Source organism: Acanthisitta chloris, unplaced genomic scaffold, assembly GCF_000695815.1.
Source record: "Acanthisitta chloris isolate BGI_N310 unplaced genomic scaffold, ASM69581v1 scaffold782, whole genome shotgun sequence".
In the NCBI taxonomy this organism is placed as follows: domain Eukaryota; kingdom Metazoa; phylum Chordata; class Aves; order Passeriformes; family Acanthisittidae; genus Acanthisitta; species Acanthisitta chloris.
In genome coordinates this window covers 27,204-54,405 of record NW_008658602.1, presented here as the reverse complement: position 1 = coordinate 54,405, position 27,202 = coordinate 27,204, and the positions used below count along the sequence as shown (strand labels likewise).

General features: G+C 39.8%; 1 protein-coding gene across 1 annotated transcript in view; it reads right to left on the bottom strand.

Moving 5' to 3' along the window:
- The window catches only part of STX18 (syntaxin 18), a gene marked incomplete at its 5' end in the record, with an annotated part of 27,923 nt that extends 721 nt beyond the window's left edge, over positions 1 to 27,202 (bottom strand). The window contains 9 exons of the mRNA XM_009085150.1: positions 697 to 777; positions 1,363 to 1,432; positions 2,244 to 2,302; positions 10,669 to 10,757; positions 16,207 to 16,322; positions 19,712 to 19,778; positions 19,882 to 19,959; positions 20,153 to 20,268; positions 27,135 to 27,202. Coding sequence (XP_009083398.1) covers positions 697 to 777; positions 1,363 to 1,432; positions 2,244 to 2,302; positions 10,669 to 10,757; positions 16,207 to 16,322; positions 19,712 to 19,778; positions 19,882 to 19,959; positions 20,153 to 20,268; positions 27,135 to 27,202 — 744 coding nt within the window. The remainder of the gene's footprint in view (positions 1 to 696; positions 778 to 1,362; positions 1,433 to 2,243; positions 2,303 to 10,668; positions 10,758 to 16,206; positions 16,323 to 19,711; positions 19,779 to 19,881; positions 19,960 to 20,152; positions 20,269 to 27,134) is intronic.

Genomic DNA, 27,202 nt, shown 5'->3' with positions numbered 1-27,202 from the left:
CTACTGTTTCTCAGTGTTGTTTAGGAAACTTAGTTGTACCTACAAATGGGAAAGATAACTTCAGTTCATGTCATGTTTGATGCACTTTACAGGAGAGCTGAGCAGTACATAACTCATCCTTGAGATATCTTTTCTGTGTACCCTCAGAAAAGAACTGAACCATTTACTCAGTAGTCTCATTGTTTTTGCTGAAATGGTTGAACCCTCAGTTCCCAAAGGAAAACATCCTTTCCTTCTAATTAGTAAGACTATGGAAGAGATTTAGGAGCATGTGAGAAGCACTCAGGATGCTAAAGAGTCTCTTCGGCTAATGTTCAGCATTTAACTCCACTTTCAACCATTTCAGCACTGTATTTTCCTAGTCTGCAATTTCTGCCCTCTCCCCCTCCTTTTTTTTTTTTTTTTCCCGAACAAACTTCACAGGTGCTTAAATGCAAACCCGGTGGCCTTCACCATTGAGAAACTGATGAGGCCAAGTCGATTTCTGCAGACCTGTGTAGCTATTCAGCTCATGGTTAGCAAGTGCAAACTACTGAGAACCTCAGCTGACTTGTAGAGTTCTCAAACCCATGTCCTGACATCCCAACACCCACTGCACCAGTGCCATGGGCAAACTCTCACGACCTGTTTACAGCAACACTTGGGAAAAACTGAAAGAGAAACAAGTGAGTTTAAAACACAACTTTGAGACATTACCTCTCTTATGTCTTCGTTGCCTTCTTTGATATTCTCCGTTGCACCCACAACTAATTGATGGATATTGTCAATATCAGTTTCCTGTTCAAAAAAGAAATAAAATCAAGAAACAGTGATGAGTGTGAGAGGGAAAAAACACATCCAAGGGCTTGGGGAACAAGCAGAGCTCAAAAATAAAATAAGATCTAGTATTACTAACATCATTTTTTTCAATGATGCAAAGGTATAGAGAAATGCAATTACAATTCAGTTGTAATTTCTTTACCTGTGATTTTATGAGTGTGAACAGAGACCACTCAGATCAATAGCAAGTCTCCCATTTACCTAGGATCAAATCTAACCTGTCTGTTTTTTCCCAGCTCTTTTAGAAGAGGTGCCACCACTTCCAGAAAAGATGCTATTAAATAACACACTTAACAGGACATCAGTTCTGAGGCAGAGGCATCATTCTAACACATAGAAAATGCAACTTACTCCCAGTGTGTACTAATAAGTAACAACAGCAAATGCCTTGATTTTGCATTTGAAAAACAAAACCCTTTTTCTTCATATCTCTGTCAAAGACTCATTAAGCTTATGTTTACACCTTGCATGCAACCAAGACCAAAATACCCCCAGGAAAATCTTCAAGCTGTATTTGTTAGTGTAGCATTAAATTATACTAACCTGTTGCAAGACTTTTTCAGTGAATATCTCTTGTAATCTGGAGATTTCCACCACTTTTCCTTCAATTTGCCTTGGCAAAGAAAGGAAATATTCCATTAGAAACTAGTGCAAACATTTCTTGGTACTGCAGATTCAGACTCTCCAGCCTGGTAAGCAGCTGTTAGGTGGCTGCTGCTTTGTCAGCTGTCTGGGAGGCAGCAATAGCCTGTGATCAGGCAGAAATAGCTTGGACAGTTCCTGGCTGGAAGACACCAGCCCACTGGGAAGCCCTGGGAAAGGCACCTGGCAGTGTGGTGAGAGCAGCCTTCACTCCCAGGGTTTCACTTTCATCTCATACAACAACATCTATGGTGGGCCCTAAGTAGTTGATTGTGACATGTCCTTTTTTCTGTGCTATTATGGTGCATGGAATTCACCTTGCCTAGGACTAACAATCCCAAAGTCAGTTTCTAGCTTGAGTAGCCATTTGGGTCTTGTGCACAGCAAGGGAGAGTGAATGGCACAGTCACTACACTACAGACAGGTCTCTGCACAGGGTCAGCAGTGGCACCTTCCCTACTGCTCTCTGTATATGCAGTGGAGAATGGAATATGAATGGAAAACTTAATATTTTAAAACTTTAAAAAAGGAGAATGCAAACCTTCCAAATTTAACCAGTACTATTCCAGATAGTTTGTGTGACCCTCAAAATCATTCTTTACACTGTATATTCTTCATACTGCACAGTTCCTTTCCTGGGTGCTCCTGTGTTCTCCCACCTCCCCTCACACCACTACAGCTGGTGCAGGCAGGTGTCCTGCACCCAACACACTGCACATGGGTGTTCACTGGGCCATGGGACCAGTATGTGCCACAGTCTGTCAAGCAACAGGAAATCATACCTGACTTCATCGAAGAGATTGTTCATCTCACCAACAAGTCTCTGGTTCTCCTGTTCAAACTGGAAAAAGGGGAGAAGGAAATGACACACATGAGTTCACATTCTCAGACTCAGGGAGCTTTCTTCAACTCCCACCCTGATCAACCAACTCTTACCCTTCCTAGCCATCCATTACAGTATGTCTCAAACCATTTTGAAGTTACCCAAGTTACTTTGCAGTAAGGAAGAATATAGCGGATAAATCTGTCCTTTTTTTATTTTTTTAAAAATCTGAGTGGAGAAAGCTTTCATGCTTGTGAGAGCACATGATTCTCTTCATGCTGTCATTACACTGTCATTCACACTCATGTACTGCCTGTGGCATGAATTTTAGGAGCTTCTAGATTTTGCTGCAATATGAAATCCTTTGACATCTAATACTTCATACTTCACAAATGCACTGGCTTTAGTTATGAAACATTTAACTATATTGCTAGCACTACATTTGTCAAATATGGGCACAAATGGAAGGCTTTATAGAGGAAAATAAGCTTTGACTTTTCAGGTGTACCTGCCCTGTCAGATAATTTGGGATTCATTACAGAACAAGTGATCACGCAGCAAGTACAAAGCTGAAACAAAATCTGCACAGCCAAAACAGAACAGAGAAGGTATTCCATGTCACAGTGGAGCTTGCTGGAAACTGCACAGTGAGGGCTGTGTTTTGGCATTAGGACAGACAGAGCTGGGATTTTCTTGTCAAGGTGTCTGCATGAGTTTGGTCCTGGGCCCTGGCAGCAGCGACAGCTGGCTGGAAGCTGAGGAGGCCTGCAGACTGTGCTTCCTGCCCCAAAGCTGCTCTCAGAGCTCTGCAGCTCCCTGTCCATCAGGGACAGCACAGCACTTCCCATTGGAAGGGTCACAGGCCCATTTTGGAGGGGGAGGGGAAGCTTAGTCAAGGTACTCTAACAATTTTCCAAGGCCAAAGCCTCAGTAACAGCTGGATCATTGTGATATGGACACCACCAACCAGGTCAGCACACCTCTCTCACAAGGCTGGGAAAGACCTGGTCTATGCAGTTATCCAGAAACAGCACGCAGGATACACATTTCTGCTGGAAACATTCTGTGCTCAGGGCCCCTCCTAAAGCCCAGTGATCCAGGCTGCAGTGTGAGTGCCAGACACTGGGGTTCAGCATGCAAAGAACTGGACACTGGAGGTGTGCAAGACACTGACCCCTGTTCTAGTTCAGTTAACCTCCCTATTTTCAGCCTACATAACACACTGGGACTTTGGCATAATTCAATCACCTTGCAGTTTCATTAGCAATAAAAGTGCAGCAGCATTCTCAGCTACCTGGCAAGGACTTGTTATTCTTCTCAAGGCACAGCAGAGTGTTGTCAAAGATGGAAACACCAACAGCTTACAGCTCCGACCTGGTTTTCAGTTGGCACAATAGGAATTGCTCACTAGCTGAACATGTGCCCAACACTTAAACTGACAAGAAAAGGAATTATTGCCTAACGACAGTAACAATTTGAAAAAAACTGTTTTCCTGGGCAAAATGTAGAAGGAAGGAGGGGGAAAAGGTCTGAATCCCAAAGCACTGTGGTAACAGCAAAGGTTGTGTTAGAACAGTGAAAGGCAAATGGATGTTTTGCTTTCAGAGCAGAGATACTGAAACAGCTGAAAATGAAGCACTTGGTATTTCAAAGCAGTTTAAACAACAACACAGTACGGAGCAAAACGAAATACGAAATGAGTGGTTGTAACATGCCAGAGCTGGTCTGTAGCAGTATGTACATGGCCATACTGGTGAGGTCTTTGGATCCCCACTGTGCTCCCCACCCTGCCCTAATCCAGCCACCAGCATCTCTTTCCCAGGTCTTCTTAAGATCTTCCTTATACAGCTTGTGCTACATCTCATGTGCATTGCTTCAGGGCATCCCCTGAAATGGTCCAGAATGTTCCAGCTGAAACTTCTGCCATATCAAATACTAAGACAGAGAAGAATGAGGTGTGTGTACTACTGAGGGTGCAGCCACTGAGGAACATGTTCTGCTCCTCTTTCTCCCCACGTTCGTAGTCCCAAGCAAGTGCTGCTGTTTGTTTGCTTTCACAGTATGACATTTTAGCTCACTAATCACCTTTTCCTCCTGAGTTTTCTGGTAGATGAGTAAACTGAATCCCACCACCAGACGAGACAGGGTAGGCTTACGGGAGAGTGGAGAGCAGGAGCTCTCCAAGGCTTGTGCACTGTCACAGAGCAACCCAGAAAAGCAAGAAACTGAGAAAAGACAAGGCACCTTTCACAGCCTTCACCTTCACTCCCCCCTTCCACACCCTACACCATTGCCATTGTCCCCCACACTTTGTGCTGTAGCTTTTGGTTTTTTGCTTCAGGCCCATCAGGGCCTCAGAAGAACTGTACCTGACTGTCTGTGAGCAGGATATTAAATGTCAACCTGCATGACTTAGGAGGAAGTTGTTACTGTGAAAAATCAGAAATTTGTAGGTTTAATCTCACAGAAATGAGTGTGAAATGACAGTTATGTGTTTGAAGAAGGGGAACAGTGAATCTCACAGAAAAGGATTTAGTCTTCTGACATAGGCAATTTATGTTTTGAAGAATAAAGAAAAAATACTTTTTCTTTCTTTTAGCATATAGATTTCTTTTTGTACTAGAGGTTCACTGTCTACGTGATTGGCATGAACAGCTTTCTCTCCTTGGGTAAAAGATTCCAGAGGAAGGTTATTGGGCACTGTCACCTTCACTGTAAGGCAGAGGCCTCAGGGAAGTCACCCAGCCCCATGAGCTGGGGGAACAGAGAGGAACATACTGCACAGTTCCCTGAAATTCCATTAATTTCCACTCTAAAGATCCAATGGTTTTGTTAAATAAGAAAATAGGAGCGTTGCAATACACTGCTGTCTGCAGTGACTCCTACAGAGCAGAGCATTTGTTACAATCTAACTGCCTGAAATACAGTGATATTTACTTCACAGTGGCAGATGGCTAAAGTTGTTTCATCACTGCAATCCTTTACATTCACACCACTGTACATCTGGTTTTGGCAGAGTCACCTCACAATAAAGCCAAGGAACAAAAGCAATGCAATAGAGCCATGAGATTTAGTGCCACAATGACTGGTTGGTCCTTAAGTGACTAAGTGGGGCCACCAAGCTATAATTGTTTTCCTGACTTCTCTAAGGATAAGTATTTCTGCACTCAGAAATGGCCTATATTTTGCTGCCTTAGTAAAACTGAGATGGTAACTAATTCAGAAGACAAATTTTCAATAAAGAAACAGTGAATGATTTTAATCCCTTACAAATAGCATAAATCCACTTGAGAAAGTATTCTTTTAAAAAGTCCCTTTGATTCTTAAAACCCTCTACTGGCATGGATTGCCTTTTAAACTGCTAAATGATCTTTGCAATTCGAAGCCATGGCTGATGGAGCTCTTGGCTCAGACAGCAGTTAAGATATGCTAAAACAGTCAACTGAACAAAGGGTTAGAGCACAGAACACATCATACGCCAGTGTGTCACAAAGGGATTTACATGATGGGAGCTCTAGCCATCAGTATAGCTCAACGATTTATGGCTTATTAAAGTAGCCTCTTTTATGACAGGGAAATACTCTGTTACCCAAGTATGGCATAAAGTGACAAACTGCTTAACATATGGCTAAAAATCTAATGCATAAGAGAAATAATCACTGCTCCTTCCTGTTACCCCATGAGAGAAGTCATTAGATGTGCTGAATTTAAGACAAAACCAACCAAACAAAAAAGATTAATCAGAGACAAGTAGGTATTTTCACAACTCTAAACAGCAGAGCCAGATACTTCCCCACTCAATGCAACCACAAGACATCTGCTCACAATATCTGTAAAACCCATTAATATAACCTGTACTCAGAATTACCAACTGAAATTTATTGTGCAAATCATGCAATAGCCAGCAAACATTTTGAACCATGTCAAGCTCTCTCCTGTGGGTAAAATACTGCTAGAAATTGCTGCTGTAGCAACAGAATAGGGCTTTAATTCATTATTTTATCTGCAGGAAGGATCATGGAACCATGATTGAGATTTTTTAAGTATGATTTGTCACAACACATCCCAATTTTAAACCAATACAGCAGCTTATACACTCTTACCTAACCTCTTGATAGAATTGTTCAGGTTGGAAAAGTCGTTTGAGATCAGCAAGTCCAACCATTAACCCAGCACTGCCAAGTCCACCACTAAGCCATGTCCTTATGTGCCATGTCTATACATCTTTTAAATCCATCCAGGCATAGTGGCTCTACCCCTTTCCTGGGCAGCCCTTTCAGCAAAGAAATTTTTCCTAATATCCAATCTAAACCTCCCCTGGGGCAACTTGAGGCCATTTCCTCTTGTCCTGTCATTTGTTACCTGGGAGAAGAGACCAACCCCCACCCAGCTACAACCTCCTCTGGGCAGTTGGAGAGAGTGGTAAGGTCCCTCCTGGGCCTCCTTTTCTCCAAGGTAAACACCCCCAGCTCCTTCAGCCACTCCTTATAACACTTGTGCTCCAGACCCTTCACCAGCAATATTGCCCTTCTCTGGCTATCCATCCAGTTTTTTACCCAGCCAACAATGCACCTGTCCAAGCTGTGGGCTGCCAGCTTCCCCAGGAGAATGCTGTGAGAGACAGTACCGAAGGCTTTATTGAAGCCCAGGTAGACAACACTCACAGCGTTTCCCTCTTTCCCCCATGCACTAAGCAGGTCACCTTTTCATAGACGGCTTGGTCAAGCAGGACCTGCCTTTCATGACCTGATCCCCTGGTATGTGCTGTGTGATGTCACTCAAGATGATCTGCTCCATGACCTTCCTCAGGCTGACAGGGCTGTGGTTCCCTGGGTCCTCCTTCTGGCCCTTCTTTTAGATCATTCATCTGGGACCCCCACCCTGGCCAGCCAGGACTGCTGGTAAACAATGGAAAGTGTCTTGGTGAGCACTTCTGCCAGCATCCCTGGTATGCTTGGGCATATCCAGCCCTGTGCGCTTGTGCAGGTCTCAGTGGTGTAGCAGGTCACTGACCACTTCCCCTTGGATTATGGGGGCTTCATTCTGCTCCCTCTCCCTGTCTTCCAGCTCAAGGGGCAGAACAACTGACCTTACTATTAAATATTAAAGACTGAGGCAAAGAAGGCATTAGGTACCTCAGCCTTGTCCTCAGTCCTTGTCACTAGGTTTCCCCCTGCATCCAGTAAAGGATGGAGATTGTCCTTAACCCTCCTTTTGTTGCCAATGTCTTTATAAAAACATTTTTTTATTGCCTTCTACAGCAGTAGCAAGATCTAAGTTCTGGTTGGGCTCTGGCCCTTCTAATTTCTTCCCCTGAGTAACTTCGTAACCTCTCCCTGCATAATCTGCAAAACCTGAAGTATTTATGTGAGCAACAAAAAAGCAATGCACATTCAAATGCTCAAATTATATCCTAGTTATACCTATATTTACACCTCGGATACAGATTTACATGAAAATTAGAATAACAGATCCAGTAACTTTAAGGTATGTTAGGAGTGAAACTATACAGAGTCCAAATTTTACTAATAAAGACCAACTCTTAGCTATACATTTCCTCAAAAAGGCAATGAAAGAGCAGTTTTGCTGTAGACTAGTCACTACATACATTCCTAGGGTTTGTAAATTAGCTAATTAGAGTGTTCTTAAAATACAAAAAAACAACAACCCTAAGGGAAAAAATAATCACATTAGGTCCAAAGAACAGAACGATGGTTTGCTCAGCTCTGAGCATCTCCATCTGAGCATCTGCCACGTACTATAGCAACTTTTACATCTGAAAGTCTGCTGTGCACATATACATATTACAGAAATATACAACTCTCTGTTTACAGTTTGACAACTCCAATAATATGCAATCAAATCCAACAGTAAAAAAATTATCTGAGAAGAAATGACCCTCCTTGGGGAGGGCTGTTCTAGTGAGAGGAAGGTGTTCTAGTGGCACCTTCCCTTCGTATGCTCTTTTCAATTCTAGTTTTCTATCAGTACTAAACCCCAAGTAAAGAGTGTACATAATAAAAATAAATCTTAAGTGCACATTCACACATGAAAATTTAAGAATAAACTATGGCACAAGAGCTGTAACAATATTTCAGTGTATTTATATATCTATCTCTATATCTATTTCTATCTGTCTATATATATGACTTGAAAGTATGTTATTTTTATTTTGGTAGCATTTTGATCTTCTGCTTCTCTCAACAGACTAGTAAATTTGTCTCTCCCACAAAGCAGACTGATAAATTTAAAGCTATGATCTGAAATTTCCAGCACAAGTCATTTCTCTAGGCTTAATCATGGCATTGACATCAAGGCACTGTTATATACTATAAATTATCTTGCAAACCATAGGCAGAACTGTGTAAGCTAAGAGTAAGGAAATATTAGTCTGTCTGAACTAAAACTTTTTCTAATTTAGAGCAGTGTTATTTTTATACCCCTCCTTAAAGCACAACAGATGAAATCAGTGTAAAACCAGTAAAATTTTAAAAAGTATGTAATAATAAAAAAGCAGGAGAGCTAAAAGGAGAGCTCTGCATGGGTAAAGAATAATAACAGATTTTTTAAAAAAAAAAGTGTCTTGGTTCTCCCCTAGGAAGAACTGTCCAAATGCCTAATAATCAGTTTAGGATTGAAGATTTAAGAGTCCAGAAATCCTTCAAAGCATTAAACTACGAACACAGATTTTTCCCTTATCTCGGGCCTTACTCTGAAAAAGGATAAAGGTATGATAGGATTTCATGAAAAAGAAATGTCTTTATTCCCAAAGCACCATGACAAGGGATGTAACATGCTTAAAACTTAATTACAGCGTGAGGCTATGAAAGGTAACCCCCATTTAGCAGCCAGTCAGGAGGCCCAGTCAGAACCATCACCTCTGACTCCTGTTTCCCCCTGTTCCTCTAGAAGATTACAGCAAGGAGGGTAAGAAAATTGTGCCTGAAGACAGGAGAATGAAAATACGTCAAGAATTCTTCCTATGAAGAAAACAGAAACCAGGAGTAATAAGCTTTTACACTGGCACTCAAGAACACTGTGAGAGCACACAGAGCAGCCTCTGAAGAACCTTTTCTCTTTAGCAAACCATACCATAATTACGTGCAACTTACTCATCTCTGACGTGAAGAGTGATGCATATTGTGTCTGGAAACATCTCTAACCCATGCCAAGGAAGCTTCATGTCCTCATACTGCAGCAGCACTTTGCCTTAGTAAAGCTCAGGGGTTTGAAATCTGCACAGCTACTGCCTGGAATCACATTTTCTTTCTTTATATAAACCCAAGGCAACATGTATTGATGTACAGAGGTTTTCCAAGCATTCTGAGCTATGTTCAAAATCATAAATTTTAGGAATATCAAGAAACCTGGCAGGTTGTCAGCAATCATGCCTATGTCAGATAATTCTATTGCAACAGCTCAACTGTAAGCAGATTTGGATCAAACAATACACAAACACACCAATAATGTGGAAATGCAGAAGAGTTAAAATTCATGAGATCCTGTTGTGACAGAAAGCTTGCAGCTATTCATAGAATCATAGAATTTCAGGGGTTGGAATGGACCTTATAGATTATCTAGTCCCAACCCCCTGCCCTGGGCAGGGACACCTCCCACCAGAGCAGGTTGCTCAAGGCTCATCCAACCTGGCTGTGAACACTGCCAGGGTCGGGGCAGCCACAGCCTCCCTGGGCAACCTGTGCCAGTGTCTCACCACCCTCACAGGAAAAACTTCTTCCTAATAGGTAACCTAAATTTCCCCTCTTTTGATTTATACCCATTGCTCCTTGTCCTGTCACTGCAGCTCCTAATAAAGAATCCCTCTCTGGCTTCCCTGTAGGCCCTTCAGATTCCGGAAGATGCTATGAGGTCTCCATACGACCTTCTCTTCTAGGAAACCAATCTGATTTTGATTCAAAAAAATAAAAAGGAAGTATAACTTCATAGTTATAACTACACAGTTATACTTCAGTAGTACAGCTATTTAAGTTGTGTTCTAGAACTAGTCCAGGAAAAAAAGAGCCAACCCTGTATTCTTTCAGAAATTTCCTCACGCTTCTTCTGATGTTGCCTTGACTTCTATTGCTTCCTGACTAAAAAACCAAAGGCAATTAATAACTGCAATTTTAAAAAACAATTTTAATTTCAATTGTTGAAAAACAGTTGTTACTAATTTAATGGCTCGATGTAAGTATTTCGTAGCAATTTTAAATACTAGCTGCTACCAGAAGAACCAGGCAGCCACATGCAAAATGTGTAACTTGTTCTGGCATTATTCTGCATAAAATCAATGTTAAAAATTGACTTGGGTGAATCTTTTTTTAACATGTATGAATAGAGCAGAAAATCCAATAAATGGACAATAAGACACAAGATAAACTTACCATCTGTATTTCTTCAGGTGACAGCTCATCTTCACCTTTGCCATCCCCCCATAGTCCAAGGTTACTTTGGGTATCAGGCAGATTCCTGTCTGTAAAAGAACCACCAAACACTTGAGACAATATGGGACACTGAATAGGAAAGTGAAAATCATTTTTTATCCATTTTACACTGCTGATTAAATTGTACTCTCTCCTTTGTAATTAACTGAGATTCACCCTATATTTACAGCACAAAATTACACCAATAACCTTTGGGTTCCAAACTGGGAAGTTGTGGTGGTTTAACCTCAGGTAGCAACCCAGAACCACACAGCCACTCACACACTCCCCCACCCATGGGATGGGGGAGAGAATCAGAAGGGTGAAAGCTAGAAAAACTCATGGGTCAACATAAAGGCAGTTTAATAGAGAAAGCAAAAGCTGCACACACAAGCAAAGCAAAACAAGGAATTAATTCACTGCTTCCCATGGGCAGGAGGTGTTTATCCATCTCCAGGAGAGCAGGGAGCATCACACGTAATGGTTCCTTGGGAAGACAAATGCCATCACTCCAGATGTCCCCCCTTCCTCCTTCTCCCTCCCAGGTTATAAACTGAGCATGTTGTCCTATGGTATGGAATATCCCTTTGGTCAGTTTGGGTCACCTGTCCCAGCTGTGTCTCCTCCCAATCTCCCATGCACTCCCAACTTCCTCACCCGTATGGGAAGCAGCAAAGGCCGTGGCTCTGTGTGAGCGCTGCTCAGCAACAACAAACACATCTCTGCATTATCAACCCTGTGTCCTTCACAGATCCTAAACATAGGCCCATATTAGCCACTGTGAAGAAAGTTAACACCACTTCAGTCCAGACTAGCACAGAAGTCTACACACACTTAATTTTGTGAACTACAATGAGTTTCACTAACATACTGACAGAGAAGGATGTAAAACAACTCACAATTCACTAAGCCCTTTTAGGGCAGCAAATACTGTCGCATTTGTCTTTTCATAGAAGAAAATACACAATTTTCAAAATGACATTCTATATGCAAACTATTATCTTCCAATGAGACTTGGCAGAACCACCAGCCCCTAAGTCCCAAAAGTAAAAACAGAATCTCAAAGATGTTTTAAGCAAAGTCCACAAACTCCATTTCCTCACAGTGTTCAAACTCCCTATTACAGTGCAAATCCCACAGTACACTGTGCCAGGGTCTTCCTGCATAGAACAGGAATCAGCTCTGATCCTGCAAATTAACCATAGCACATCAAAGCTGCTTCATTCATTTCAGTAGTGCTTCCCCTTTGATTAAAGCTAATCTGCATAAATCTTTGCAAGAATCAAGGATAAAAGATCTTGAATGGCTATTTCTGGAATATTCCCTTCTGTAAGATTTAATTTTAGGCTTAATTATATACTTCTGATTGTAGATGAAGAAGTGAGACTGGGAAAGAAAAGAAACCATGCTACAGGAATCTGCTGTTTCTGAAGCTGTTCTAGCATCAGTGTTTGAAAACCTCATGATAAGACTGCACCCTTGAGAGAGCCTCTCTTCTCCCCACTGTCTGTGACACCTTTACAAAGCCCAAAAGAGAATTGCACCATACCACAATGGATCAATGCTGAACCTGCTTTGACTTATCACATGCAGGTTGCAAATTAAAATACAGAAAGAGGTCGTTTTTAATTTTCCATACATTTAGACTTCCTATTATCCTATTTATTTTATTTTGAGAGTCAGATTAGATGTTAGGAAAACAAAGACATGAAAAGGGTTATAAGGAGAAGTTTTCCACTTTATCCTTCACAAGAGCATTTGTGAAAACTCTTGAAAAATAAATATTGTAGGAGAGTATTGATGTATGTGTCTCCCTTATGGTGTTTTTCTTTTGCTTTCCAACAACCAAACCAGGATGCACAAACCATGACAGTGTTACAAATGAGGAATGTGGATACGGAATACAAATTTTTTTAAAAATAAAACCCCTAAATAGATCAGTTCTTTCTTAGGAGTAATAAGAAATAAACCCAAGAATATCTTCAAGGATTGTTTAGAAAGTATTCAACTCTTTTTCTTCTATGTGGTATCATCAGTATTTCCAGCCTATTTCACAGAAACACAGAAGTTATTTGCTTAGGTAATCAATATATCAAAATTATAATTAATTATTTACCTCATTCAAAGCAAATAAGACAAATAGTTTATGGAGCCCCTCAAAAAAAAGAAGATATATTCCTATTTTATCCCAGAGGAACCAATTACTTTCAGGCACTGCCAGCAGTATTAAAAAACCAGCACCTGTATCCAGTGTGATTGCTAATGAGCAAACATATTTATGGTAAGAGGTAAGCAAGAAACATGTATCTCCCCAGGGTTCCCCCTGTCACTGCAGGATGTTTCAGCCTTTCTGCAGCTTTCATGGAGCTGACATTAATGCTTTTCTGCAATTCAGCCAGCAAAAGCCTAACTACACTTCTGTTCCAGGAAGAGAAGGTAGTTAACTCATGACAGAGACACAAAGTAATGATCAAATCCTCTGAAACCTTTTCCATGCCATGAAAAGCAGACAGCTGCTAAGCTTGTGGACCAGTTCAAAAGCTACCCATTATTTACATTTATTTCCATAAACTAAATGTCAGATTTGTAATATGCAAATAAATACTGCCAACAGATAAAAGCAATCTCCAGAGAGACTATTTTCCTCGCGTGAGGCATGTCCAGTACAATTCTACTGTAAACAGGTGCTTTGCCTCAAAACAAAAGTAATTTTGTTTTGGTTTCTGCCAAAAAAACCCAGACAAAACCAGTCTGTGCTTCAGCACACCAAGCAGGACACTCAGCTGCTCATCAGAGTGTTCAAATTAAGGACAGGGGCACAAGCTGCTCTCAGAAGTATCTTTACAGACGATGCATGATGCTGCTGATGGCTAATTCATACAGACAAATGATCACCATTCTCTAAACCACCAACACACTCCAGATGAATTAGTTTATTTCTAAATATGATAATCTCTCCAGTTTCTTAAAAATTCAAAAAGTTACTTGGAAAAAACCAATACAAATCAAAGGCTGTAAGATTTAAACTGAGCTTCTTGTTTCCTAGTTCATGTTATTTTCATGCTTCAACAACCACCTACCAGCAGAGTCACAAGGCTGATTTCTATAAGCAGCAGCAACCAGCACTAACTCTCATGTGAGGAATCACAGGCTGTGAGCATTTACAAACTGTTTCAGACTTATTTTCATGTACAAGTCCCATAGTTTTCTCAAAGTCTAGTCAGAAATCCCTCATGAATTGTGCTGGTTTGGGCTGGAGTTAACTTTCTTCACAGTGGCTAGGATGGGGCTATGTTTAGGATTTGTGCAGGGCACAGAATTGATAACGTAGAGATGTTTTTGTTGTTGCTGAGCAGAGCTCACACAGAGCCAAGGCCTTTGCTGCTTCCCATACTGCCACACGGGTGAGGAAGCTGGGGGTGCATGGGAGACTGGGAGGAGACACAGCTGGGACAGGTGACCCAAACTGACCAAAGGGATATTCTATACCATAGGACAACATGCTCAGTTTATAACCTGGGAGGAAGAAGGAGGAAGGGGGGACATCTGGAGTGATGGTGTTTGTCTTCCCAAGGCACCGTTATGCGTGATGGGCCCTGCTCTCCTGGAGATGGATAAACACCTCCTGCCTGTGGGAAGCTGTGAATTAATTCCTTGTTTTGCTTTGCTTGTGTGTACAGCTTTTGTGTTCTCTATTAAACTGTCTTTATCTCAACCCATGAGATTTTGTAGCTTTTACCCTTCTGATTCTCTCCCCCATCCCGTTGGTGAGGGAGTGTGTGAGCAGCAGGATGGTGTTTTGTTGCTAGCTGGGGTTAGACCATGACATGAGTACTGCACCAGCATTACTTACGTGGCATGATCCCGACTTACGAAAATTAAAGCACAAACTAACAAAAGTAAAACCTGGAGTGATTAAAATTAACATGCAATTAAAAAAAAACTTCACTTTTATTTACTGCAGTGGTTTGCTGTGTCCAAGGCAACCAAAGAACAGTATTTCCCACAGTGTGGTGCAGATTTTTGGACCTAAAAATTGTAATGACACTATGTGGTAGGAGTGCACACTTCCAGAGCTTGCAGGGATAGTTGGTGACAAGCAAAGAGCACAGGGCAATGAAGATGCTGCTATGCTGCTGCTTCTCTGGTGGCACTAGCTCACAGCTGCAAAAGATTGATAACGTGTTACGGTGAAACTCATCTCTGCCCCTGTGTGTGCTGCATCACTCAGTATGTATTATAAAAAGGTATATAGTAAGCACTAGAAACGACACACAATCAAAACCTGTACTTCTTACAATAAATTCAGTGGCAGGGAGGGAAGAAAGGCACACTGATATGGTTGCACATGTACAAACTGGTTAGGAAGATAAGCAATGTCATATGAGAAAATGAAACTGTTTGCACAGTGTGAGGTAATTCAGCATCAGAGTCTTCACCCAGATGTGGAGTACCCACTCCACATGAGTCCACTGTCTGTATGGCCCTAGAGTCTTCAAGCAGAGGAACCTCACTCTTTTAATGAAAACCACTAAAGAAACAACAGAAAAATGTGGCCAAACAGTGTATTTGTTCTATCTTGATGAGGTATTACCTCAAGGTATTGTAATTTTTAAAAATCAATTTCCTGCTGCAAACCACAGGGTAGCTTGGTCTCCTCTAGACAGCACAAGTGGAAAAACTCAAGCCCGGGAAAGCAAATCCAGAACCACTGAAACAAGATTTCTTTTTAGGCACGAAATGTGAAATTATCTGCCCAGTGATGGCATTCCACAAGGCACTCTGCAGCAAAGCTCTGCTGGCACACACCCCCCAGGACAGGCTGAAATGGCAGAGAGAAGGGACTTAGATCCTTTGGCTCAGAAAGCCACCAAGAAATCAGAACCAATGTTCACAAGTCCTGCCAACAACAGCACCATCTGAAATGACCCCAGGGTCAGAGATATTGCTTTGGACTTCTGGCTATCTCCCAACCACTGAAAGATGAGATGCAACCCTCACAGCAGGGAAACTCAGTGCTATGGAGAAGAAATCCCCAAAACTACTGGACCTGGGCACCCAGGAACCTCTGTGAGCATATTGTACTTCTGAGTTCCTGTTGTAGAAGTGTCAAATTCAAGGTCTCTGTGCTTATGAACCCAGAAAGTCACTGACCTACTTTCTAATTCCTTGACAAGAGTGAAACGAATGTAGAAAAACAAGACAAATTTCAGCAGTTGTTATATTGGTAAAAATAAAAAGGCAAGGGTTCGCACAGAGTTTATTAAGAGGAGGAGGAATTCAGCAAACTATAAGATTTGTTTATCTGGCATGTCAAAAAATTTAAGATTTTGCTTCCTCAGTCTCACATAGTGCTTCACAAAGGCCTCATCAGCTCCAGAAAGACAAAAATAAAAAAGGTGCAAGTCACAGCAACTGGTCCTTGTAATGTGAGCAAAGTACCCCTGACCAGACAGGCCTTGCCACGAAAGGTAAAATACAACTACTTTTTATTCTTACCTTTGCTTTCCTCAGCAGAAAGCTTTTCTTCAGAATCATCTGGAGGATTCTGTGAAGATTTTTCAGGGGAAAGAGGTGATTTGGACACATTGCTCTGCTCAGGTTCGAGTCTGGACCTAGAAGCACAAGAGCCTATAATTTAACTGACGCTATACAGATGAATTTCCCTAAAATAAGAACAACCACAGAATACTAATTTGACTCTTTAACTCTTGCAAACTTCACAATAAAGATTTCCCAGTCAAGATACAAAACTTTGCAACTTTTACTGAAATATTAATACAAAGGCAAAGGAAGCACAAATAGTATTCCTGAATAAAAAAACCACACACTCAAAGCTGAGGAGAATTTTGAAAGCTACAGCGTAAAACCACAGACATGTTATTAAACCCCCTTTCAAAAACTCAGTGTATTAAAATAAGTATTTTTTAAAAGCCATTTTGGTCATACTGAAAAATTCTTTTTAGTAGCAATGGCTAACACCACTTCCTTTTTATTTTTTAAAGTAATAACTACAATTTAACTTTATATTTTCAATTAGTGTAAATGAAAATTAAGAAAATACAATAGAATTAGCTTTTTTTATGCTACATCCAAATCCCTGCTATGTAATTTTAATACAAAGGCAAGGCAAAACATGAAAGGCACATTCAGGGATTATATATAAAGCACTTGTCAAGTGTGTTTCAGTGTGGCACCAAAAAATGTTAAAAATTAGTGGCAACCAACTTGTTTTCCAGTAAACTTCTGTGGTTTATTGCTGTCTGCAATGAATTCTCCAACTGCTGCATAGCAGACAAGTTATATGCTTTGCAATTATGCTCCTGAAGGAGCTAAAGAACAAAAGAAAAAATCATAAAGCAATGGGCTGAATCACCTGCTGTGCCACTTTCATCACTTCCTCCTCTCTCATATATAATCAACAGTTAATCTCATTACGATCTGCAGTTCCCACCCTGTGCCTAACAGAAGGTGTTGCATTTTTGTCCCTTTCCTTCTTTGCATTGTGTCTAAATTCTAACCCATAATTAGAAAATTCTGAGCAAAACAGAATATAATGCATTAGTCATCACTGAGTGACTATGTTATTTAACAAGAGAAGACAGTAACAGGGCACCTTTCTTAGTTATAAAACCTCTGCAAGTACTGGCTCTTAGTAATTTTACAAAGAACTCCTCTTCTTCTCTCACCTCCTCCCTCTCAAGTCCCAAATTTGCCTAATAATAAAGAAAAAATACTCATCTAGATGTTTATGCAGTTCAAATAATAGTTCTGATACAAATAAAACACCAATTCCCCAGGTAACAAAAACATGAGCTTGATTGGAATAATTGCATACTAATTCACAAAATATTCTAATGGGAAAAGAAGTATAAAATCGAAATGAAATCTAATTTTGAAACCAATAAACATAAAAATTGAAAACCACAACCAAGTATCTTTACAATAAAAACTGCTTGTGCTTATTTCTCAGCTTTTCTTTCTGGGGAACTAGTCCTGACTGGCAGAACTTTTTAATCAAAAAATGAAATAATACTTATAGGCAAGTTCTGTAAGAAAATAATAACACTCAGGCAATTTGCTGAACAGCTTAGAATGGTGGTTATCAATATAAAAGAAAACGTGATGAAATATATTTCTCCTGCAAACTTTTCAGTATTGTCTCATACTCATGTATTTTCAATTGACTAAACTACAGGAAAGAAGAGCTGCACTAGGATTAATTTACTTCTAAAGGAAAGTATTCCTTTATTGTTTGTTGTCCTTCCTTTGCACACTATGCTAATGGAGGAAACTTCCAACTGAAAACAAACCAAGTGTCTGGGATGTGTTGTTTAAAGAATGCCTAGTTCTTTTAAGTGAAGGCACACATTCTTCTCACATCAAGTGTCTGCTGAAATCCTTGGGGAAATTACAAATCAACTATACAATTTTTCTTCAAGTCTTCATAAAGACTGATTTATGCTCTGTGATTTAATGAAATTGAATTCTAATTTCAATGACAATTTAGCCATTACATCACATCTGCAATAGATACAGACTCCAGCTGGTCAACATCTGCTTTCTAGTTCTTACACCCATAAAGAGTGGCAAAGGGGACTCAGCAGAGAATCACAGAATTTTAGGGGTTGGAATGGACCTTAGAGATCACCTAGTCCCAACCCTCTGCCCTGGGCAGGGACACCTCCCACCAGAGCAGGTTGCTTAGGGCTTCATCCAACCTGGCTGTGAACACTGCCAGGGTTGGGGCAACCCAGGCTGGGAAAGCACCTACTGTTTTTTCTTAATGCCTTATTGCTCTTTAGTTAAGTAGTATTCTGAAACAATGCATTAAATCGAGTTGCTTTCTCTGTTTAGTCATCTGAGAAACCTTGAGCATGGGATTTCACATGTAAACAATAATGTAAGAGTACAACCAACAAAAGAGCTGTTGTTAGCCAGTGCTGTGACTGCAGGGACCATGCTACCTGTCTTTGATGTTCTTTCATGTGAAGAATACTGATAAGGTTATGTATTTTTACATATGAAAAATATCACAGTTTATTTCTGTATGTTTTATTTTCCGAGAAGTTACGTGAGTTACAAAAATACTGATGCCTTACTTCTTACCCAATTCCAGAACTGATTTGGGGATTTTGTTTTCTTGGTTTTGGCTTGTACAACTATTTATGTCTCAGGAGGTTATATTTAAGTGAATCTAATTGTGCTTAATCATGCTGAATCATTCTGAATAAAATGTACTTTATGGACTTTTGAAAACATCTCTCTAGTTTCAATGTAAATAGCTGATCAAGCCAAACACCAAACTGATAAACCAACATCAAGTCTTGGAAAAACCCTCAAGAATTTATTTATTGATGAGCATGTTCTAGAACTTGTTATTTTTGTATAAAAGTATACAGAATGGACCTTGAGGTTAGTATTCAAATAATACAGATTGAGAAGACATGGAAATACCTTCCAGGTAATAAATAAATTGCAAACCTGTTCATTCTCCCTATTGTTCTCCCGACTGGGAGTGTACAGAAAAAGAAACTGAAGTAGTGTGGGGTTTGAAACTTGACTGAAAAGAACCCCACCAGACCACAAAACCAGCAAGCACATGATTCCTAACTTCTAGCCGAGCAGCCTTATTATATACCACCATAGGCAGTGGAAACTCTTTGTTTCAGGTCAGAAGTTACATGCTAGTTTTTTATTTTCATTATGTTTCTACTTGCCATGAACACCAACACCTCAAGTAGTGACAACACAGTCACTTGGCTTTAGCAGAAAGACAGGGGCTTACAAAGAAGGACAAAACGAAAGAGGACTAGAGAGACAATTGACCACCTCTTGTCCCTAAACTGACAGTATTCTACATAGCTACTTTGAGGCAGAAGTTGCTCCTCCAACCACAGAATTCCACTAAAACAACCTCCTTAGAATCTAAACATGAATAACAGTTTTGTCGAATATCCTAGAAATGGAAGGCACAGTTCAACTAGTTTTTGACACTACTCACAGTCTCTTCTTATCTATCACTCGCTTAACTCGGATGGCTCTTTGTTCAGAATACAGTTTGCACACTCCTGTTCAAGACAGCAGTAAACAAAATTTCAGGTTAGAAGAGCAAGATTGCTCTCTTGAAAAATGCAATCACTCATTTTTAACCATTCAATAAATACTAAGTACTTTTTAAGTAATCTTCAATGAAGTCCAAGACAGCTGTTCTGTGCTCCTTTACCTGAGCAGACTGGACACCTTTGTGTGCTGAAATACAAAAGAAAGATGTAAGACAATCTGTTAACTCTTTACTGAATTCTACAACAGTTTGCATTTTCAGCTGATGCACAGGTTATATTCAAAAGCCTATTTACATTTTATGTATGTTATACATTAGTATTTATTTTAAGCATAGTTTATCAATAACTCAGAAAAAACATGTAAGAATTGCTCAGTTTACCTTCTGTTCTCAGCTGCTGAATGGCCTCAGCACACGTTCTCATGAACACCTGAGCATCCTGATCTATCTGGTCACGCTCTGTGTCTGTCATCCTCCCATACTCGGACATGATGTGGCTGAGAAAGAAGCAAACGTGTCACTTCCAAAACCACAAGTAAACATCTTAGACCTTCTTCCTTCCCATTCACCATCTCCACCAGAACTTTTCTGCAACACTGCTTTTCATGAAAAAAGCAGCAAAAAGCACACTATCATTGATAAAAATGTCACTTCTATAAAGCTGAGAGGTTTTTCTTAAAACACTTTTACTAGTCAAGTATGTAGAAAAAACAATATATCCTATCGTCTTGTACATAATCAAATACTGAGCAGAAAGGAGAAAATGGAGAAAATATATCACTACCCTTGGGACTTATTCTGATGAAGCATATTTCAATTCCAAAAACATGAAGAAAAACCAAGATAAAGGAATAGCTCAATAGAAAGAAGTACAGAATGAACTTATATTACTTAAATATGTTTTCATTACACTAGATACTGAGCTTCATTTTTAAAGTAGTTGTACAATGAAATCTGTGAATTCAAATATTAAAGAATACAGGAAAATAATGTACTTTTAATATCAAGTTGATTATAATAATTATTAAAACCTGTTCCCATTGCTTATTTCTATTTTAGAGTACACATTATGCAGCTATTATTTTCTACCAGGATTAATATATCTTTTTGTACCTAAATTAATAAAAATGGAGGCCTGTCCTTAAAATATCAACACACTGTAGATAACCACCAGAAATGCATCCTGTATAAAGGTATTTAGCAGTGTTTCCACAGCCACAGGTGAAAGGATGATAAAACTTTGCTATTGCATCTTATCCTGTGTTCACCTTGGGTTTCCTAATGAAACAGTGATCACAGCCATTATATCTGCTTTTAATAAAGAAAAGAAAACCTTAAATTATACCTTCATATGAATTTAGTATTTCTGTATGTGAAAATTTCCCCAGGTATTAATTAAGTCTATTCATGCAGTAATACAAGTAAAAAGAAAGGATCTTCAGTTTGCAAAGTTAGCCTGATTTCTCCTCATAGAATCATAGAACCAACCAGGCTGGAAGAGACCTCAAAGATCATCAAGTCCAACCCTACTGTGGTTACTAGACTATGGCACTAAGTGCCACATCCAGTCCTGGGTTGAAAACCTCCAGGGGTGGTGAATCCACCACCTCCCTGGGCAGCACATTCCAATGCCTGAGCACTCTCTCTGTAAAAAATCTCTTCCTAATATCCAACCTAACCCTCCCCTGGCAGAGCTTGAGTCTGTGCCCTCTTGTCCTGCTGCTGGTTGCCTGGGAGAAGAGACCAACCCCCACCTGACTGCAACCTCCTGTCAGGGAGTTGCAGAGGGCAATAAGGTCTCCCAAGTTTCTACTTACTGCCTACCTAGTACACAAGCACCAGTTAGCAAAAAACAGTAACACAGACCAATTAGAAGTAATATTCTATATTTTACTTTTTGTTTCCAACACTGCCATGTATTTGACTAAAGCTAGTCTGAATGCCCACTAAATTATTTGTATTCCTTACAGAAAACCAGCCATATAATAGTGTTTCTGAAAACAGACAAGGAATTTGTGGCAAAATCCCTATCAGAGCTGTAATCAGTGATCTTCTAAACTATAACTCTAATCTGCACTTTCTCAGAAAGCAACTTCTGAATGATGAATATGAAACTGCCTGGTTTTAGAAACATCTGATAGAGAGGCTTTCCCCAGCCTGGCTGAGATGGCATATTGACAGTTACACACACAACATAACTGATATTGTTAAATATATTAGGACAGACTTGTCTCCCACTCCCTTTGCACAGCTTGTCTAAATGTGCCTTTCTGTTACTAGTCTGTGGCATAAGCAAGTTCTCAGCACATGTAAAGCCAGAAAATCCATTCCTAGATCCAGCTCTGCACAGGCCCAGACAGAAGGAGACCATGAATATTATCTGGTATGACATAATACATAACATCCTTCAGTGAGCTCCACCCTAAGAGAATTACTTGAGCATGTTAGGGCACAGATTCAGATGGAAAACAGGGATGGAGGAACAGCTTCATGATGGCCCCTTGATGATGCAAAAAGCCTCCACTCTTCTCTTTCAGAGTACAACACAATTATGGCTGCTCTGCTACTGAACAGGATATAAAGTTCTTATCTTTATCTGTCTACATTCTTGTACCTGCCCAGCTTCGTGGTATTTGTTCTATGCTTTCCATGCACTTTTTAACATTACAGGGCAGAATAAAGATTACAAAATGCAAACCAGAATTTTCTTTGAAATCAGACTTTGAAATGTATCTGAAAAAAAACCTGCCTCAGGCACACTTCATATTTTTCTAACAGTGTAACTACTGGTAATGTAGTGATACACTGAGGATAAGTCCAACAGCTTTACACTGGGAAACAAGTTACTTTTTCTAGTTGCTAATACAAAAATAGGGTAGATCAAATTCATAAATAGGAGTTTCACAGCTTCAAAGCTAGCAAAATGCAGCTTAATCTAGTAAACAAGAAATAGAATACTTTTCCTTCTATAACTGCTTACAGCTTACACAGTGTCTGGTACCAGAGCTTTTGAACATGAGCTGGTCAAGTCACTCAGAGGGAAGGATGCCTGAAACCCAACCTCCTTGGGAAGGCAAGAATGGAGCCACACAATCACATCCCATTATGTCAAAACACATATGGCATCCACTAGTACTAACAGGGCACTGAAGTCCCCACTGCACTCCCCACTCAATCTGCACATGGAGATTATACTGAAAATCCATTTAATCACCATCCTCTAACCTTACCGGAACAAGAACCGTTCATTAAAATCAAACAGGCCCAAGAAAAACAAAACCATGTAAAAACTCCAAATAAAAAAACAACTGAACAGGAAAAAAAAAGATCCAGATGTGTCTTGTACGTCAGAGATACAAATACTTGCTCAGAGTGCAGTGGCACTATCGTGGCAATGGAGTGATCTGTGGCTAAATCAAGAAAGGCTGAACAAATCAGGTTTTTCAGAAGCAATCAGAATCATTAGGCAAGACATGCACTAGTTAATGTATGCAGATAAAGCAGAAAAGAAAGTCCTCTGGGTTTTTATCCTAATCAGTATGAGAAAATATCATAAGAAACTTAGGCTAGAAGGCAACTTGGGTTATTTGTGATTTTTATGATGGTGGGTGAAAGGGTATAATGAAGACAGTGACCACTAAGCATTTCATAGCCTAGAAAATTTAGTAGGTTAAATTGTATAGAAAATGGAAACCTAAAAAGAAATAGAAAAGAATTCAGATGAACTAGTAGTTTTCATCTAGAAATTACATTATGGTAATTTGCAATTCTGCCCCGATGAAAAGGAAGAGGAGGCAAAACAGTGAGAGATCAGCTGAGTTAGTTCATGAGCTCTACATTGAGGTCAAACACAAAAAGCAGAATATAGTTTTATTGCTAATGACAATCCTAAAGGAACATAACATGTAGGAACACAATTAAAAAAGGGTCAAGTGCAGATGAGACACAAGTGGTAAGGGATGACAATAACAAGGAGATTGCTCTGCAAACATTACCATGAGAACCACCTAAGAAAATGGTGTTTGTCTGTTAGTAGAGAAATAAAATTATACACAGACTATGATTAAATTCTAAATGTTTATTATTTTTTCTTTTTTTTTGCATTAACTTTCATCACTAAGGTCACTTTAAAGCTGCAGTTACTATTCTCTTTAGCTTACTGCTTCTAAATCATCTGGGCCCAAGTTAGAACCTTCAACATTAAAAAAAAAATCATAATTATTTGTTGCTGTTTTCTCAGGATATAAAATCTCCAGTGAAAGAAATCTTTAAAAGCAAGCAAAACACTAGTCATTCTATCTGGGATGTTTCAGCCATGCTTCTTCCAGGCTAACATTTCTATGATCCTATTTTGCTGGCAAAGCACAAGGAACCAGAGCTGATGGAGGCATTACAACAGCTTTTGGAATTAGTAACTCATTCTGCTGCTGCATAAAATATTTTCTGCTTACTAATTCAATAAAGACACCAAATCAAGTGGAAAAACTTGATTTTCCTCCAACAATGTATTACAAAAGAGAGAGAACCAGTAAGTGGAAATAAATCAGCTCTAAGCCACTGACATGCCCTGGTTTAGTAGGGATGTACCCAACATAACACTTGCAGATATTGCCTTGCACATACATATATAAATGCTCCCAATGAGTGTATAAAGAAATGCACATGTAGGTCTAACCTTAGTTGCAAATACAGCAGACCTTTTTAAACTTCTTCCCTTTGGGCATCTAGTATGTTTTAAATTATCTGATTTCTTCTTTAGCTACTAAATGTAAAGACAATTTATAAAGTATTGTGCATTTTCATTTACTGCTGTTTTCCCTCCAAATGCTGTCGGACAAAAATTCAAGGTAAAACCTTGTCTACTCAAATGACAAAATACTCCACAAGAATTTATTTTAAATGGATTTTCTAAATTCCATGTGGAAGCCTCAGCTGCCAGAACAGGTAGTACAGGAATACCCAAAATAGTATTTTCAGTTTTGTAAAATATTGCTGAGAAATTCCAGAGTGCTACAAAAACAAATTACTATTTCTGAAATGTTGTACATGAACTTAGTGCAACTAAAAAAGACAAGATAAATAATTTGAAAATACTTCCCTGGAGAACAGAAAAAATACTATATATTCCTCCAGGAAGAAAGTTTTTACAGATCATCTACACGTTTTACTAACTCAGAATAACAAAGCCCTGCTTCTTGTAAAAATGTGATGAAGTCAGGACAAGAAAGCAGCCTGGCATTGTACAGGAGGCAGTAAGACACTATTTTTAGAGTCCTTACATGGCTATTTCTTTTCATCTACTGAAAAAGACAAGGAAAGACTCCACAAAACACCATGAAAGCATTCAATGATTTTCTGTTAAGTGGCAAATGATGTAACCCATTTATTGCCTTTACACAGATAAATGCTCACACAGACAAATGCTAAGGCAAGAGACATAATTACTGGGCACCAGCATTATTTTTTAAGACAGAAAAATAACTTGTTAAGAATCTTTTCTAAGTATATTATTTGCAATTAATGGCATACAAAATGTTCAAACACTTAACTGCACAGAAGGACCACAGAAGCATGTAATGAAGACACATCAGAACATCACAAAGCTCCCATCCAGCCTTTTCTGAGGAAATAGTGGGACCTACACTACACTGATCAACTACATAAGGACCTCTGTAGTTGCAAAACACAATAAATTAGATGTCTAATAATCCCAGATGGAAAGTTCTTCTCTCAAATATTTTCCTTGTAAATATGAGGTGTTCTGTGATCAAAAATCTAGAATTCTCTCCATTCCTTTCCAGTGTGTGATTAAACCAGCAGAAATTCCCACCTGGAATACTGCACACAGTTCTGACGTCCTCAACATAAGGACATGGAACTGTTGGGTAAGTCCAGAAGAGGCCACAAAGTTGCTCTGAGGTCTCCACACAGTCTTCTCTTCTCCAGGCTGAACAGCCCCAACTCCCTCAACCTGTCCTCACAGGGGAGATGCTCCAGTCCTCTTATTGACTTCGTGGTCTCCTCTGGACTTGCTCCAACAGTTCCATGTCCTTCTTATGCTGAGGACACCAGAACTGTGTGCAGTATTCCAGGTGGATGTTATGATGCTCTTTGCACCCACAAAGTAGAACAGCACAAGCAATGTATGCAATCAGACAGTACTCTCTATTTTAAGTTTGACCATTAAGGATACGATCAATGGCAATCACAGATGAGATATGCAGGATTATTTTATGATTTAACCAAAGAAATGACACTTCTCTCCTTCATGAATACCTGGGTGGGAGGGAAGGGAAGGTTGTGAAAAGCACTGAGAATTACCATGATAAATTGTTACAACAGAGTTTACAAAAGGGACATTCAAAATTTTACAAAGTGAAATAAATTTTTACTCCTCTAGTCACTTCTATTTTATGCACACTACTGTCAACATAAAACAAACTGTACCCAAAATTTCACCACCACTGACTGCTCTTATGGCAATTGTTTGCAGTTTCTCAAACCTGTGTATTCACACATTTTCACACTAAACAGCTACTTCAGTATTAAATTGCTAGCTCCACCTAGCGTTGTCTGGGACCTATTCCAACAGGCACTGAAAAGCTCGGGGCTAGTCACAACAGCTAGCTGTACACTGCTGCCTGCTGCTGGGAAAAGGAGTCCCTTATCGTAAAGGAGGGAGGAGTTGAAGGAGCCACCTTAAATGGTAGAAGGACATGGAACCCCTGGAGCAAGTCCAGAGGAAGCCACGAAGTCCACAAGAGGACTGGAGCATCTTCCCTATGAGGACAGGCTGAGGGAGATGGGGCTGCTCAGCCTGGAGAAGAGAAGGTTGTGTGGAGACCTCAGAGCACCTTCCAGGAGCTGAAGGGGCGCCAGGGAAGCTGCAGAGGGACTGCCCAGGGCAGTGGGATTGGATTAGATGATCTCTGAGGTCCATTCCAACGCCTAAAATTCATCTTCAAATTCTGAGCCTCATTTTATTCAGGCACATTGTCTTCTTGTCATAGCACTATTCTTGAGCTTATAGTAACTTACAGTAAGCCAGTTAATAAGGAATCTAAGTTTTGGGTTTAGACATTATGCCTGCAGATTTTTAAGCTGTTCACTTTTGAGGATTAGATGATCTCTGAGGTCCATTCCAACGCCTAAAATTCATCTTCAAATTCTGAGCCTCATTTTATTCAGGCACATTGTCTTCTTGTCATAGCACTATTCTTGAGCTTATAGTAACTTACAGTAAGCCAGTTAATAAGGAATCTAAGTTTTGGGTTTAGACATTATGCCTGCAGATTTTTAAGCTGTTCACTTTTGAAATCTGAAGATAAACAGATCAATCCATTAAAACACAATGCACACTTACCTGTAAGCATTAATGTAATCCTTCCTGTGTTGTAGAAGAAAATCTTTCAGCTTTCCAATATGGGATAT